Raw genomic sequence first — 13328 nt, forward strand, 5'->3', positions numbered from 1 at the left:
ACAGATGAGGCCTAATGAGAAAGAGATTGAAATGAATGAGAATGCAGGATATACACTCCCTCACACGCATGCATATATTTTAGGCACAATCAGAACATGTGGTGATGCTAGCAGATTTCTCCAGTATTTGCAGATGGTGTGATTTGCTTTCATGGTTAGGTTTTATAGGGTATGGATTTTCTCTTACTTCAGCATAGCTGGTTACACTGGGGATTCCCCCCTTGCTCCTGAACGTGGAAGGAATACACGAAAATCATAGCCTGAATCTATGAACGCAATGAATAGTTAATGCAACATTGTGTGTGCAAAAACGGGGGGTAAACTCCATCAATATGAGTTGACTTTTCGAGAGCAGATACCAAGATGAACATAGAATCTTGCTCAAAGCCTAATCCTTAGAAAAGCTAACCTGGATAATATCCACAGATGACATGGGTAAAAGTTACGCATCCTGGTATAACCTTCCCATTTTTTACAAGCTCCTAGAAGAATTTCACAATGCTGTTGTGTGAGTGGCAAGCACTGCATCGGAATTATTAGGAGAGTATGCCACTAATGCTAGGAATTTAAGGAGCATTAACCCCTTATCCTTTGCAGCCAGTGTGGTGGGGCTCACCTGTAGCTTACCTTGAAGGCACTGAGATGGAGCAGGGCAGCGGTGAGGCTGGGACTGTGTTGATGCCCTGATGGAGCCAATCCAGCACTCCATCAGTGTATCTGCATGGCTATGACCTTCCTGGCCCCCCTGCAGCAGCTCCCAGGTAACTCGCAGTGACACTGGTAATGGAAAGGCAGTTTCACCTCACTCCCTCAAACCACCAGCTGCTACTGGGTCTTATTGTAAATTCTACATGACATCTCACTTTGGTTTTATTCCAGTGTTGGGATGTGATTGGATGCTAGGAGATGATTTATGATTTATGATTTATTATTATTTATTGTTTATACCCCGCCCATCTGGCTGAGTTTCCCCAGCCACTCTGGGCAGCTTCCAACAAAAGATTAAAATAAAACAGTCTGTCAAACATTAAAAGCTTCCCTAAACAGGGCTGCCTTCAGATGTCTTCTAAAAGTCTGGTAGTTGTTGTTCTCTTTGACGTCTGGTGGGAGGGCGTTCCACAGGGTGGGTGCCACTACCAAGAAGGCCCTCTGCCTGGTTCACTGTAACTTGGAATCTAGCAGGGAGAGAACTGCCAGAAGGCCCTTGGCACTGGACCTCAGTGTCCAGGCAGAGCGATGGGGGTGGAGATGCTCCTTCAGGTATACTGGACTGAGGCCGTTTAGGGCTTAAAAGGTCAGCACCAACACTTTGGATTGTGCTCGGAAACGTACTGGGAGCCAATGTAGGTCTTTTAAGACCGGTGTTATGTGGTCTCGGCGGCCGCCCCCAGTCACCAGTCTAGCTGCTGCATTCTGGATTAGTTGTAGTTTCTGGGTCACCTTCAAAGGTAGCCCCACATAGAGCACTTTGCAGTAGTCCAAGCGAGAGATAACTAGAGCATGCACCACTCTGGTGAGACAGTCCCCAGGCAGATAGGGTCTCAGCCTGCGTACCAGACGGAGCTGGTAAACAGCTGCCCTGGACGCAGAATTGACCTGCACCTCCATGGACAGTTGTGAGTCCAAAATGACTCCCAGGCTGCACACCTGATCCTTCAGGGGCACAATTACCCCATTCAGGACCAGGGAGTCCTCCACACCCGCCTGCCTCCTGTCCCCCAAAAACAGTACTTCTGTCTTATCAGGATTCAGCCTCAATCTGTTAGCTGCCATCCACCCTCCAACCACCTCCAGACAGTAACTCCAGATGTATTAGATATTATCCTTCCTTCCTCATGTCTGTGAGTTCAGCAGACTGCAATCCCTTTGCAGCTTAAAAGGGAAGCTTAGATAGGCTAGTGTTAGCCTTTTAGTTTAGGTAAACCTGGATGCTTTAAGGCAGACTGGATTCTCCTGATATTTCTCCATTCTTTCCCCTTTAAAATAACAATCACACCGAAAACAATATTGTAAAAGGTAAAAAAATAATATTTACTCAGTATACTGCTTGAAGAGCAACAGATACAGCAGCATTGTTCAGGCAGGCTTAAAATGGTAATTCAGCTACAAAGACATACTTAGAAATGGAGTCTGAGTTTGGAGCTGAGACATGTAGATGTTGTCACGTTGCAGGCATGGAGGAGAAGAGCAGAAAGAGAGTGTGCCCAGGCAGGGAGAAGGATATATAGTAATTGACTGTGAGCCTTAGCTCTTCATGTGCCTATCAGGCAAAACATGAATTGTTCGTTTGACTGTATTTAAATAGGCCACACAGACTGATGTAGCTGCATAGGCCGATTGCATGTTCTGTATTACACACAGAGAGAGAGAGAGAGAGAGAGAGAGCAAGCACGAGAGAGAGACTTAGGAGGATCTTCTGGGTCATAGAGCCCTAGTAAGGCTTTGATAGCCTGTGAGGAACCTAATGTTGACCTAATGTGCCTGAGAGAGCAAAGGATGACAGGAGCTGAACAACAAGTTACAAAAAGGAGGAACGGGCTTGGTCAGAAGGACTCCAGAAAGCTCTCCCAGTTTTTGCTGTTATAAATCTGCTGCTTCCTCAAATGATATGGGCCACATCATCTTAGACTTTCAGTTTTCAACTTGGAACTCTTAGACCCTGCTATCAAATGCCTACCCTATTGTAGGCATCACAGTCATAGGCATCACAACTGTCGACAGAGAGAAGAGAGGCCTTTGCATCAGTGAGCATAAGGAACTAATGTACATCTTATAACAATCTAATGCAATACAAAAATGTGATAATAAAACAAAACTTTTAAATAAGCAAACTACTTCGAAAAGTAACATTCAACAATTATTAGAGTAGTATAAAATAGTATCAACATATAAAAGTTAAACAGAAATCCACTCAACAGTTACAATAAATAATTTCTAAACTATAATTAATAAAACACTTCTCTTTGCCTTCAGTTCAGGCTTTAGTTTATCAGCACTGTTTATTTATTTTGCAAGTTTTGTGTCATGTTTTTCTTTACTTTTCTATTTGCCTTGTATGTTGTCCGGCGGTTTGGAAAGGTGGTTATGAAAATGTTTCAGTGAATGGTTGGTCCCTTAAAGGTCTTTTCCCACTGACTGCTACAACCCAGTCCACTGTTCTGACTTAGCAAAGACTTTCCTGCACTAGACGTTCTGTAGAATGAGAAGAGAAACTTAACTTGATCCACTGGCTGTTCTTTGTTTTAAGTTGAGTGCAAAGGACTTCTAGGGGTGTGTTGTTGCTGTGGCCACCCTGTGGCTTTCCTTTTGCACCTTTCCTTTGTGCTGTTCCATTTAGCTCCAGGGCACCTTGCCTTGTAGTTGTAAGGATACGCTTGTGAAATACCCTCACAGATCTGAGGATGCCACGAGCGCCATTCAGGGCATTCTCACCCTCCCTCACATATTGCTGACACAATCATTGCAAATAACATAGCTAACGGATTATGGCTCCCAACAGCTTTTTTTTTCTAATCAGAGATATGTTCAGATATACAGTGATGCCTCGGGTTATATAATAATAATAATAATAATAATTTATTATTTATACCCTGCCCATCTGGCTGAGTTTCCCCAGCCACTCTGGGCGGCTTCCAATCAGGTGTTAAAAACAATATAGCATCAAATATTAAAAACTTCCCTAAACAGGGTTAAGTACTTAATTCGTTCCGGAGGTCCGTTCTTAACCTGAAACTGTTCTTAACCTGAAGCACCACTTTAGCTAATGGGGCCTCCTGCTGCCGCCGTGCCCCCGGAGCACGATTTCTCTTCTCATCTTGAAGCAAAGTTCTTAACCCGAGGTACTATTTCTGGGTTAGCGGAGTCTGTAACCTGAAGCGTATGTAACCCAAGGTACCACTGTATATTCTTTTAATGCGATAAGTAGTATAGTGTGTTTTCAAATTCCACACAGAAATAAATGCATGCATGACACATGAAGCAACTTAGACGCTTGTCTCCGCACTTGTACAGTTTTTTCCCTTCTGAAAATTCGGGGGGGGGAGTTCATCTCAGCCGTGGCATTCCATAAACATGTCTGCACACTCAGAACCCAAATGGATGGGGTTTATCAATTGAATGGGATGTTAAAATAGTAAGTGAGGGTACTTCAAAATAAGCTTGCTGTTCCACTTGCCTAATTTAAAAGAAAATGATTTAGCCATTTCAATTTGCAAACAGGAAAAAAGACAACTCCGGTTTCCTCTTCTCTTCAACCTTTGAAATGACGCTAATTCCAATTAGACTGTGCTACAAGTCCATGCAAAATTAGCCCATTAGACTGGAATGTTTGTCTCTACATCTGCTCTCCTTCTGTTAGACATGAGTCGGGGCTCGCTGCAGGCATGTCATCACTCACGGAGCCATCAGGCTCTCTAAGCTGGAGCTGTAGAGACCAGACAAAGTGCACCTGTTGGACAGAGAGGGAGTGATCTTTTTTCAATGTGAACTTAGGAAGGGGGTTAAATGAGCACCTGGGCACCTAAACGGGAAGAAAGGAATAGCCATGTTTTGAGTTCTGGCACCTCCTGGTGGTGGTACCAAGAAGTGGCCCAGTGTTGCTGTCAGTCTTCCCATCTCCTCTCCGGGGCATTTGGAAGAAGCACTGCAGTGCTGAGGCACAACTAGTCTCTCTAGAGACTTTATTATCTAGTTTGAGTAGCCTCCCTTTTCTTTTTAGCAAGCACCCCACTTTAGGATAGGATGACCCCAAACAAAGCAAAACGAAAAACCAGCAACTGGGAAGTTTCCATAGCGGAGGAAATGCTTTTGAAAGGCATTTGGATGAACGGGGTTGAAATGACTTTTAAATATTTTTGCACCCAGATGCTCTCTTAAAATCCAATTCTGGTTCAGCCTTTTGAAATCACAGCCAATGTGCAAATCTTTCCTTTTCAGCACTCCTTCTACATTCCCTTTCCTTACTCCCCATTATGAAGCCTTGGAAGTTGCGTGGACTTCATTGCACAACATGCCCTTCCTGAAATAGGCTATTGCTCTGAAATCCATTACCTTGCATTTGTTCAGGCCAGTGTGTGTGTGTGTACATTATTTTCAGGCTGCCATGGATCACATTTTTTCTCTCTGGGTGGCTCACTCAATAAAAACTACAAAACAACAACAAAAATACAATAAAATGCAGCAAGATAGGTGCAATTAGTGCATCTCTGGCAATGGCAAGGGGTCCCGAAAGCAATACTGGAAATTAATTCTCTATGGGGCAGTCACCATTTGATACACTGTTAATCACTGCATTGCTACAGTTAACATGATCTTCATATGCCCTATAACAGAAGAGCGTTTATTCCACACTGTCCCAATTAGTGCCTAGGCTTAATATCGTTAAACTAGCAAGGATACATTTGCAAAAGTCTCATAGACATTCACATATTCAGCCCTGCTGAGTTATTCTTTGAATCAAGTCAGTCTTTCATTTGAAGAGTATCTTTCCTTTCCATATTTGAAAGGATTCATAGTGAGTAATAGATATTTGAGGTTGCGACTGCAATTAGCCATTTCCTATCATTAATGGACTTCCAGTTCATTTCATCTGTAGGTCATGACTCTAGCAGATGGAACTCTTAGTTGTAGACCATCTTTATGAATTATTGCCACTGCCTGCATGCTATCCATACTCAACTTTCTTTAATATCAGCTCCCCCCCCCAAAAAAAATTAAGTGCTCCATAATTATACATTTGTAACCTATTTTTTTTCTGACAAGTGCCTTTCAAACTGATTTCATCCTGATTCAGAGGAACTGCAGATCTGCACATAAGGGCCTGAAATCAGCCTCATCTGAAGCCATTGGGAAAGGGGAAATATCACTGCATTTCCGTCAGGTCTTCGAAATGGCTACAAAAGGGCTCTAATGAAAAAATAACAGATGACCAAATGCATAGCATACTGAGATAAATGCATTCTCTGTTTTACATTTCTCTGCCACCCAGGAAGGTGCATATCTTATTACCTTTGCAAACTTTGCTTCTGTGGGTCAGTGTGAGGCTCCCCCCCCCCAAATGAACAGCAGGGTGTTTATGCTCGTAATATAATCCTTTTTTTTATATATAGAGCCGCCACTAATGCTCTTTTGAGTATGAAGACTCATTAGGAATTAGTTAGAGGCAAGGGAAAATGAAGAACAGTATTCGCAAAAATCACACTTAATGCTTGCACATTGGCTTTCTTATTTCAGATACAAAATTATGCACAAAAAAAGCTTATATCTGTGTCCGCGTGTGTGTGCCGAGACAGTATATTTTAACCTTCAGCAGAGTCCAACTCCTGTTGAAATCAATGACAAATCTCTCATAGATTTAAATGGATCAGAATTTCACCTCTTAATATTTAGTTTACTCCCCTCCCCCCAAACAAGTGTCCTTTCTTTTCTCGCAGCTGCTAGCATATTGTGATGTTCAGTTAAAAGCTCTCCAATGCGATCATATTTCATGCAGCATGTTGCTGGTCTGGCTTGAATCAAAGGGGCAGATGTAGTTAAAGCTTTCTATGGACCTTAGTTGTACGGTATCAGATATGTCTTCTGTCTGTGTATTTTCATGCTGCATTGGCACAAGAAAAGGTTTGTGGATGTAGCAAATCTTTTCCAGCTCTAAAATGTGTGATTTAATAGTGCATTAGAGCAATCTTATCTTTTGAGTTTCGTGGCTTTCTTAAAACTTATTGGTCTACTTTAAAAAAAGGAAGGGAGAAAGAAACCATATATAAATTCATTTAGGTTACGAACCCTGTTTGTTTCTTTATTTAAAGCATCCCCCCCTTGCTCTTTAACAGAAAAGGCTCGCAGAATGGCTTACATAAGATCAATAAAAACAATACAACCCCAGCCCGCAGGCTTACAATCCGAAAGACCCAACACAAAAGGAAAAAGGAGTGGGAGGAAATAAAGGAACCTTGAGCATCAGTTCTTAAGATTGCACAACAGTCCTTATAATGACCAGCTGGCGTGGAAATAGTGCAGGGAGGGAAGGAGCCTGGTGGAGCTGTTCTCTAAGCAAAGCCAATGGAGAAGCGCTGCTTTGCATCTCCCCTTCTGTTAAAGCCTGGCAGAATAGCAGTTCCATCTACAAATGCATGACTGCATCTAAAGATCATCGTACATCTGGCCTGAATTTATTCCTGCGATATATGCTAGCTTTTTTTTTTAACATTGTTTCTATTGTTACGCGTATTTTAATTATACATTAGAATATGGTGGTTGCTGCAGTTGTTGTTTTAAATGTAGATAGCTACCCATATAAAATATACAGTGGTACCTTGGGCGCTGTGGGTTAAACCACAGAGGCTAGGACTTGCTGATCAGAAGGTCAGCGGTTCGAATCCCCGCAAAGGGGTGAGCTCCCGTTGCTCAGTCCCTGATCCTGCCAACCTAGCAGTTCGAAAGCACATCAAAGTGCAAGTAAATAAATAGGCACCGCTCCAGCGGGAAGGTAAACGGCGTTTCAGTGTACTGCTCTGGTTCGCCAGAAGCAGCTTAGTCATGCTGGCCACATGACCCGGAAGCTGTACGCCGGCTCCCTCGGCCAATAAAGCAAGATGAGCGCCGCAACCCCAGAGTTGGTCACGACTGGACCTAATGGTCTGCGGTCCCTTTACCTTTACCTTTACCTCAGGTTAAGAACTTAATTCATTCCAGAGGTCCGTTCTTAACTTGAAACTGTTCTTAACCTGAAGCACCACTTTAGCTAATGGGGCCTCCTGCTGCCGCCACGCCACTGCCACGTGATTTCTGTTCTCATCCTGAAGCACAGTTCTTAACCCGAGATACTATTTCTGGGTTAGCAGAGTCTGTAACCTGAAGCATCTGTAACCCGAGGTACCACTGTATATCTTGGGTGGCTTGCAAAGAGAGTCACCAGAAAGCTTTTAAGTGGAGGACTCCTATTGAATGTGTTGAAATTAATTCAATATTGTGATATTAGTTTATTGCAATTATATATACACTTGGATTTGAAAAAATAAAGAAAGCCCAATAAGTGGTAATTGATCAAATCAAAATTATAGAACAAACTCAGTGCCCCTTGGTCAGTCTTAGGAGGGACACTAGGCTTCTTTGCCTGCTCCCACCTCTGGAGTCTGTTGACCCAAGAATAAAACACTTACTATACTAAGATCAGTATACTTGAGACTTAGGAATGTTGACTCCAACTCCCAGTGCAGCTTACACATAATTCTTACTGATTTAACTTATTTAAAGGGGACTTTGAAACTGCCAAAGATTATTAGTTTCTGATATTCAGCTAGTTAAATGAATTCCAGTTTTCTTTACTCATTAGCATTATTTTCTTAAGAATGGGTATGGTCGGATGCTAGTTTGCTACTGAGCCGCTTCACTGTTGATGCCAATACTTCTACCTCCACTCCTCAACTAATAGTGCAATCCTAAATGTGTCTACTCAGAAATAAATCCCATTGTTTTCAATGGGGCTTACTCCCATGTGAGTGTGCATGTGATTGCTGTCTAAGCTCACAAGCTGAGGTCACTCTTCCTTGTCTGTAAAGCTCCAGGGGTTTTGAAACTCTGTTCATTCAAGTGATATTATTGTGATACTACAGGAAAATGTGATGATTTACATGTGAGGGGTTGTGGCTTTTGAAATAAGGTGTTTCGAGTCCAGCCTAAAGTCCCTCAGAGCCATGATGATGGCATGTGAGGCAGAAATGCATCTTCACGATGCTTAAAAGCACCACTCTTTCTATCTGAAAGCAGCACAAAGATAATATCTGTTTATTCTTCCAATATCTTGCATGTTCATATTTAATTTTTAAACATGCTAACTCAAAAATCTATTTATGAATTCTTTGTTCTTGCAGAGGGAGTGGAGCAGCAAGGCCAGTCTCCTTCACCCGTGAAATGCAAAGCAAAGCAATCTGAGGACCTGGAGGACAATAATGAGGGTAGGTGGGATTAAGCCTCTTTGGAGTCATTTATCAGTTTTTCATTACACAAAGATAGGTTCCCTTTAATTTTTAAATTATACAGTTTGCAGTCTATTTGTTTTAAAATATTACTCGTGTCTATATTTACTGTGCGATTTCTTTATCCTCCCCTAGTGCAGTTTGGCCCTGGGTTAAGTGAGCTAAGCAACTTTTCTTTTATCTTTTCCCATGTGTAATTTTGACCCAATTTTTTGTGTGACAATGATATCCTTTCTGGCAGGAAAGAGATAACAATTGTTTTAATGCCACAATGCTATTTAGTATTTACGGGCGTTGGAAAGATAGGATGTGTAGTTTTCGAAAAATGTGTGATCAGGAAACTAAGCAGTTATCATAATTCCAAAAGTGAGTAATTCCATCTTTCCACGCTACTATGATTGGTCTTAAATAAGAGTTGGAACAGGGCACAAAAAGTCATATTGTTGAATCGCAATAGCAATTTTCTGTTGAACATTCTGTTGACTTTAATCTACTGGATTTCTGATTTACAGCCTGATCCAAACCTTAGCTGGATCTTGGCTGCATACACAGAGCTCCCAATGCAACCCAAAATTTCACATTTATTTTGGCTCAGCATGTCCAGTGTGGATATACCTATGGAGCTGATACCCAGCGAGGTGAACAGGAAGCTTCCTGCTCACGTGGGAGCTCTGTGCATGGATCAGAGCTGGTGTAGTGTACAAGTTAAGAGACTGAGCTATGAGAACGAACCTTGGCTACAGCTCATGCTTGAGGAAGACAGAGCTTAACCACAATCCTGGGTCTGGATGACACACTGAGCCAAACTTTAGCTTAGCCCAGGGCAGTTTGGGAGCAGGAAGGACCAGAGGGGACATGTTTGCAGAGTCCCAATAGGCCATAGTTTCTGCGAACCAGTCCACTGATAAAAAGGGCTAATTGTTGCCATAGTTTACTTCAGCGTACTAAAGGATTGGTACTGAATGGGGCACATACTCCTGAAGCTGTCTCCTGATTTGTTCATTGTAGTTAGCAAGAAGTCAGAGTTGCAGCAGCCCAGTGATACAGTGGCAGACCCTCAAAGTGTCCCTATTTTCCAGGGACGCCCCTGATGTAGAAAAGCCGTCCTGGTTTCTGAGTTGATCCCGGAATGTCCCACTTTCCCCTATTTTCATTGGAGAAATGTTGGAGGGTAGGGTTAGGATGTCTCTATTTTCATTGGAGAAAAGTTGGAAGGTATGGAGTTATCCAAGCCCTGAGCTGTCTGAAGGCAATCCTGTATAGGGAAGCTTTTTAAAAAAATGTTTAATGTTTTATTATGTTTTTATATGTTAGAAGCCGTCCAGAGTGGCTGGGGCAACCCAGTAAGATGTGTGGGGTATAAATAGTAAAATTATCATTATGGAATGGGACGTCCCTATTTTCATCGGAGAAATGTTGGAGGCTATGCAGTGGTGAGAGAAGCACTTTCAAAATCAGTCCTATTTAGGATGCTCTTAAGCTTCTACATGGGCTTTCCTGAACTGCAAAGCTATTCATCTAAGAAAAGAATTTAGTTTCCAGTTAAACATCAGCTAAAGAGAGACTAATATTTAAAGATTATAATCTTATATTGCTGCTTCTATGCATAACACAACATGTAAGCAAGCTCAGTGCGGCATAGTCTATGATTTGTAGTTGTGCAGAAGAATAGCTTCATTTGTGTATTTACAATGCATGCTATTCTTTTTCTTGAGTAACAATAGTCAGTAATAAAACAACACAGATACCCATATACATTTTATCCTGTGACCCTCTGTTACTTGACATTGTTCCTTTAAATAAACACCAGTGATTTTTGTATTAACCTTTTAGCAACCACTAAATATCTACAGTTGGCACTCCATACAATTATTCTTTTGATAAAATAATGATATGGTGAGGATTAATGCTCCACTTCCCACTCTCTTGTAGTGTATGGAACAGGATTGATATCATTTCCCCACATTAATGAACTACCAAGGTTTGCGATTGCTTGAAAAGGCGTGAGTGAAATGTTAAATCAATGTTAGTCCGGCAAAGCCTTGGGATGAAGCAACCTAAAAATCTAAATTACCGTATTTTTCGCTCTATAAGACTCACCAGACCATAAGACGCACCTAGTTTTGGGAGGAAGAAAACAAGAAAAAAAATATTCTGAATCTCAGAAGCCAGAACAAGAGGGATCGCTGCACAGCGAAAGCAGCGATCCCTCTTGCTGTTCTGGCTTCTGGGATAGCTGCGCAGCCTGCATTCACTCCATAAGATGCACACACACGTTACCCTTACTTTTTAGGAGGGAAAAAGTGAGTCTTACAGAGCAAAAAATACGGTAATTAACAGGAAGAGGGTGAAAGGGTGACTCTTTGGAACTCCTAGGTTCACCACATTTGCAGTAGTATGTGTACTGCAATGCTTTGCCCTGATGTGGCGCCTGTGCTTTAATGACATTGCGCAGGTGCTACATTTGAGACACTTCATCCAAAGCACTTATATGCTTTAGCTGCAAATCTTAGGATTAGATAGATTCACTGTTTGTGCAATACCTTGCTAGCATATAAAAGTGTTTGACGGATGACCCAATCATCACTGGAAGCAAGGGTCGGCAAATCATCTTTAACATGGTGAATCGTGGATTGACCCCTTTGCCTTTTAGCTTTTAGGTTCAACGTGAAATGTATGAAATACTGTTGAGGAACTGAAAGTCGTAAGTTTCCTGGCAGATGGGTACTCTCACCTTTCGCACGGAGTGCAAAGGCACTGAGGAGTTCACACAGCCTTGACAAGTCAATGGACAATTATTTTCCAATCTTCTTTATAGATGTGTATTTAGAGATTGATGCTTCTAGCTTTCTTTCTCCAGGGTTCTTTCTCCCCTTATAAATATCTCTGGCAGGGAGGCCCACCCATGAGGCAGAGGGAAGCTGCCGCCTCAGGTGGCAGAATCCCATGGGGAGCTATCCGCTCATGAACCCTGCTTGCCCCTGCCATTGTTAGGGTTGTACAGTGGCAGCAAGCAGGACTTCAGCTGGGGGGGGACTTCACCTCAGGCGGCAAAATGGGACGGCTCATCCCTCCTCTGTGGGAAAATATCTTGGTGAGATCTGGACTGTTGGTCATTTTACTGCCACACTTCAGTTCCCATTTAAACATTTTAGAAGTATCCCCAAAGGCTGCTTCACAAACTGCAGGGTCAGTTCCACGTACACAGCCAGAAGAAGGGGCTTACCACAGGCTCCCAAGTGGCGGTTTAAAGAACATTAGGTTTCTAGCTGTTACACTGTAATGCTTAGTAGCCCTCAGTCAGGAAAACAGTCCTGAACTGATTCAGCAACACATTTGACCATTTGCTTAAGGGGTTCTGCTCCTGTTGAATCAAGGGCCATCAGGTCTTTTCAGTTGACATTTCTTCTGAGCAATATTCAACGAAAACCTTGAAAGCCAGGTGTAGTGGATTACTGCTGGTGAAATGTTTGTGGTGTTAATGTCACAGGATGCCTGCTGCATGATCATGCCTGTGACGATGATGATGATGATGATGATGATAATAATAATTTATTATTTATACCCCACCCATCTGGCTGGGCTTCCCCAGCCACTCTGGGTGGCTTCCAACAAAATATTAAAATACAGTAATGCATCAAACATTAAAAGCTTCCCTAAACAGGATTGCCTTCAGATGTCTTCTAAAAGTCTGGTAATTGCTGTTCTCTTCGACATCTGATGGGAGGGCGTTCCACAGGGTGGGCCCCACTACTGAGAAGGCCCTCTGCCTGGTTCCTTGTAACTTGGCTTCTCGCAGTGAGGGAACCGCCAGAAGGCCCTCGGCGCTGGACCTCAGTGTCCGGGTAGAATGATGGGAGTGGAGACGCTCCTTCAGAAATGTCATTAGTTGAATAGCAACACAGCTTCTTTCCCCTAGACCTGTGTCATTTTCTATCCTTTCTAAAGACTGTGATTGATTGTTCTCTTGAGACTTAAGTGCTTTGGCACTGTGATACTGGAGCAATGGGGTTATACATGTATGATTATGTTTGTACCTCACCCTTGCTCCAAGGAGCTCAAAATGTTGTTCCTAGTTCTCTTCTTCTCCATTTGATCCTTGCAACAACTCTGAGAGGTAGGTTAGGCTGAGAGACTGAGTGGCCCAAGGCCACGTTATGACTGAGGGGGAATTTGAACCTTGGTCCTTGTCCAGTGCTCTACTGCACTAGATCAAGAAGTTGCCTATGGATTATTCCTTTAACCACATATGCAATAAGTTGCTAAGAACAGGAAGGCTACTCTGTCTTGTCAACAATCAGAAACACCAGCCTTTAATTCTTATTTTAAGTATTTTGCAAGCTGAAACGTACCTCT

At 42.5% G+C, this 13328-nt stretch overlaps 1 protein-coding gene across 4 annotated transcripts in view; it reads left to right on the plus strand.

Annotated features, from left to right (window-relative positions):
* MACROD2 (mono-ADP ribosylhydrolase 2) overlaps window positions 1-13328 on the plus strand; it is a 978088-nt gene that overhangs the window by 852902 nt on the left and 111858 nt on the right. For all 4 annotated transcript variants that reach the window (XM_080999221.1, XM_080999220.1, XM_080999219.1 and 1 more), the window contains one exon: window positions 8868-8951. In XM_080999221.1, coding sequence (XP_080855347.1) covers window positions 8868-8951 — 84 coding nt within the window. The remainder of the gene's footprint in view (window positions 1-8867; window positions 8952-13328) is intronic.

The sequence above is a fragment of the Podarcis pityusensis genome, assembly GCF_964106645.2.
Source record: "Podarcis pityusensis genome assembly, chromosome: 3".
NCBI lineage: Eukaryota > Metazoa > Chordata > Lepidosauria > Squamata > Lacertidae > Podarcis > Podarcis pityusensis.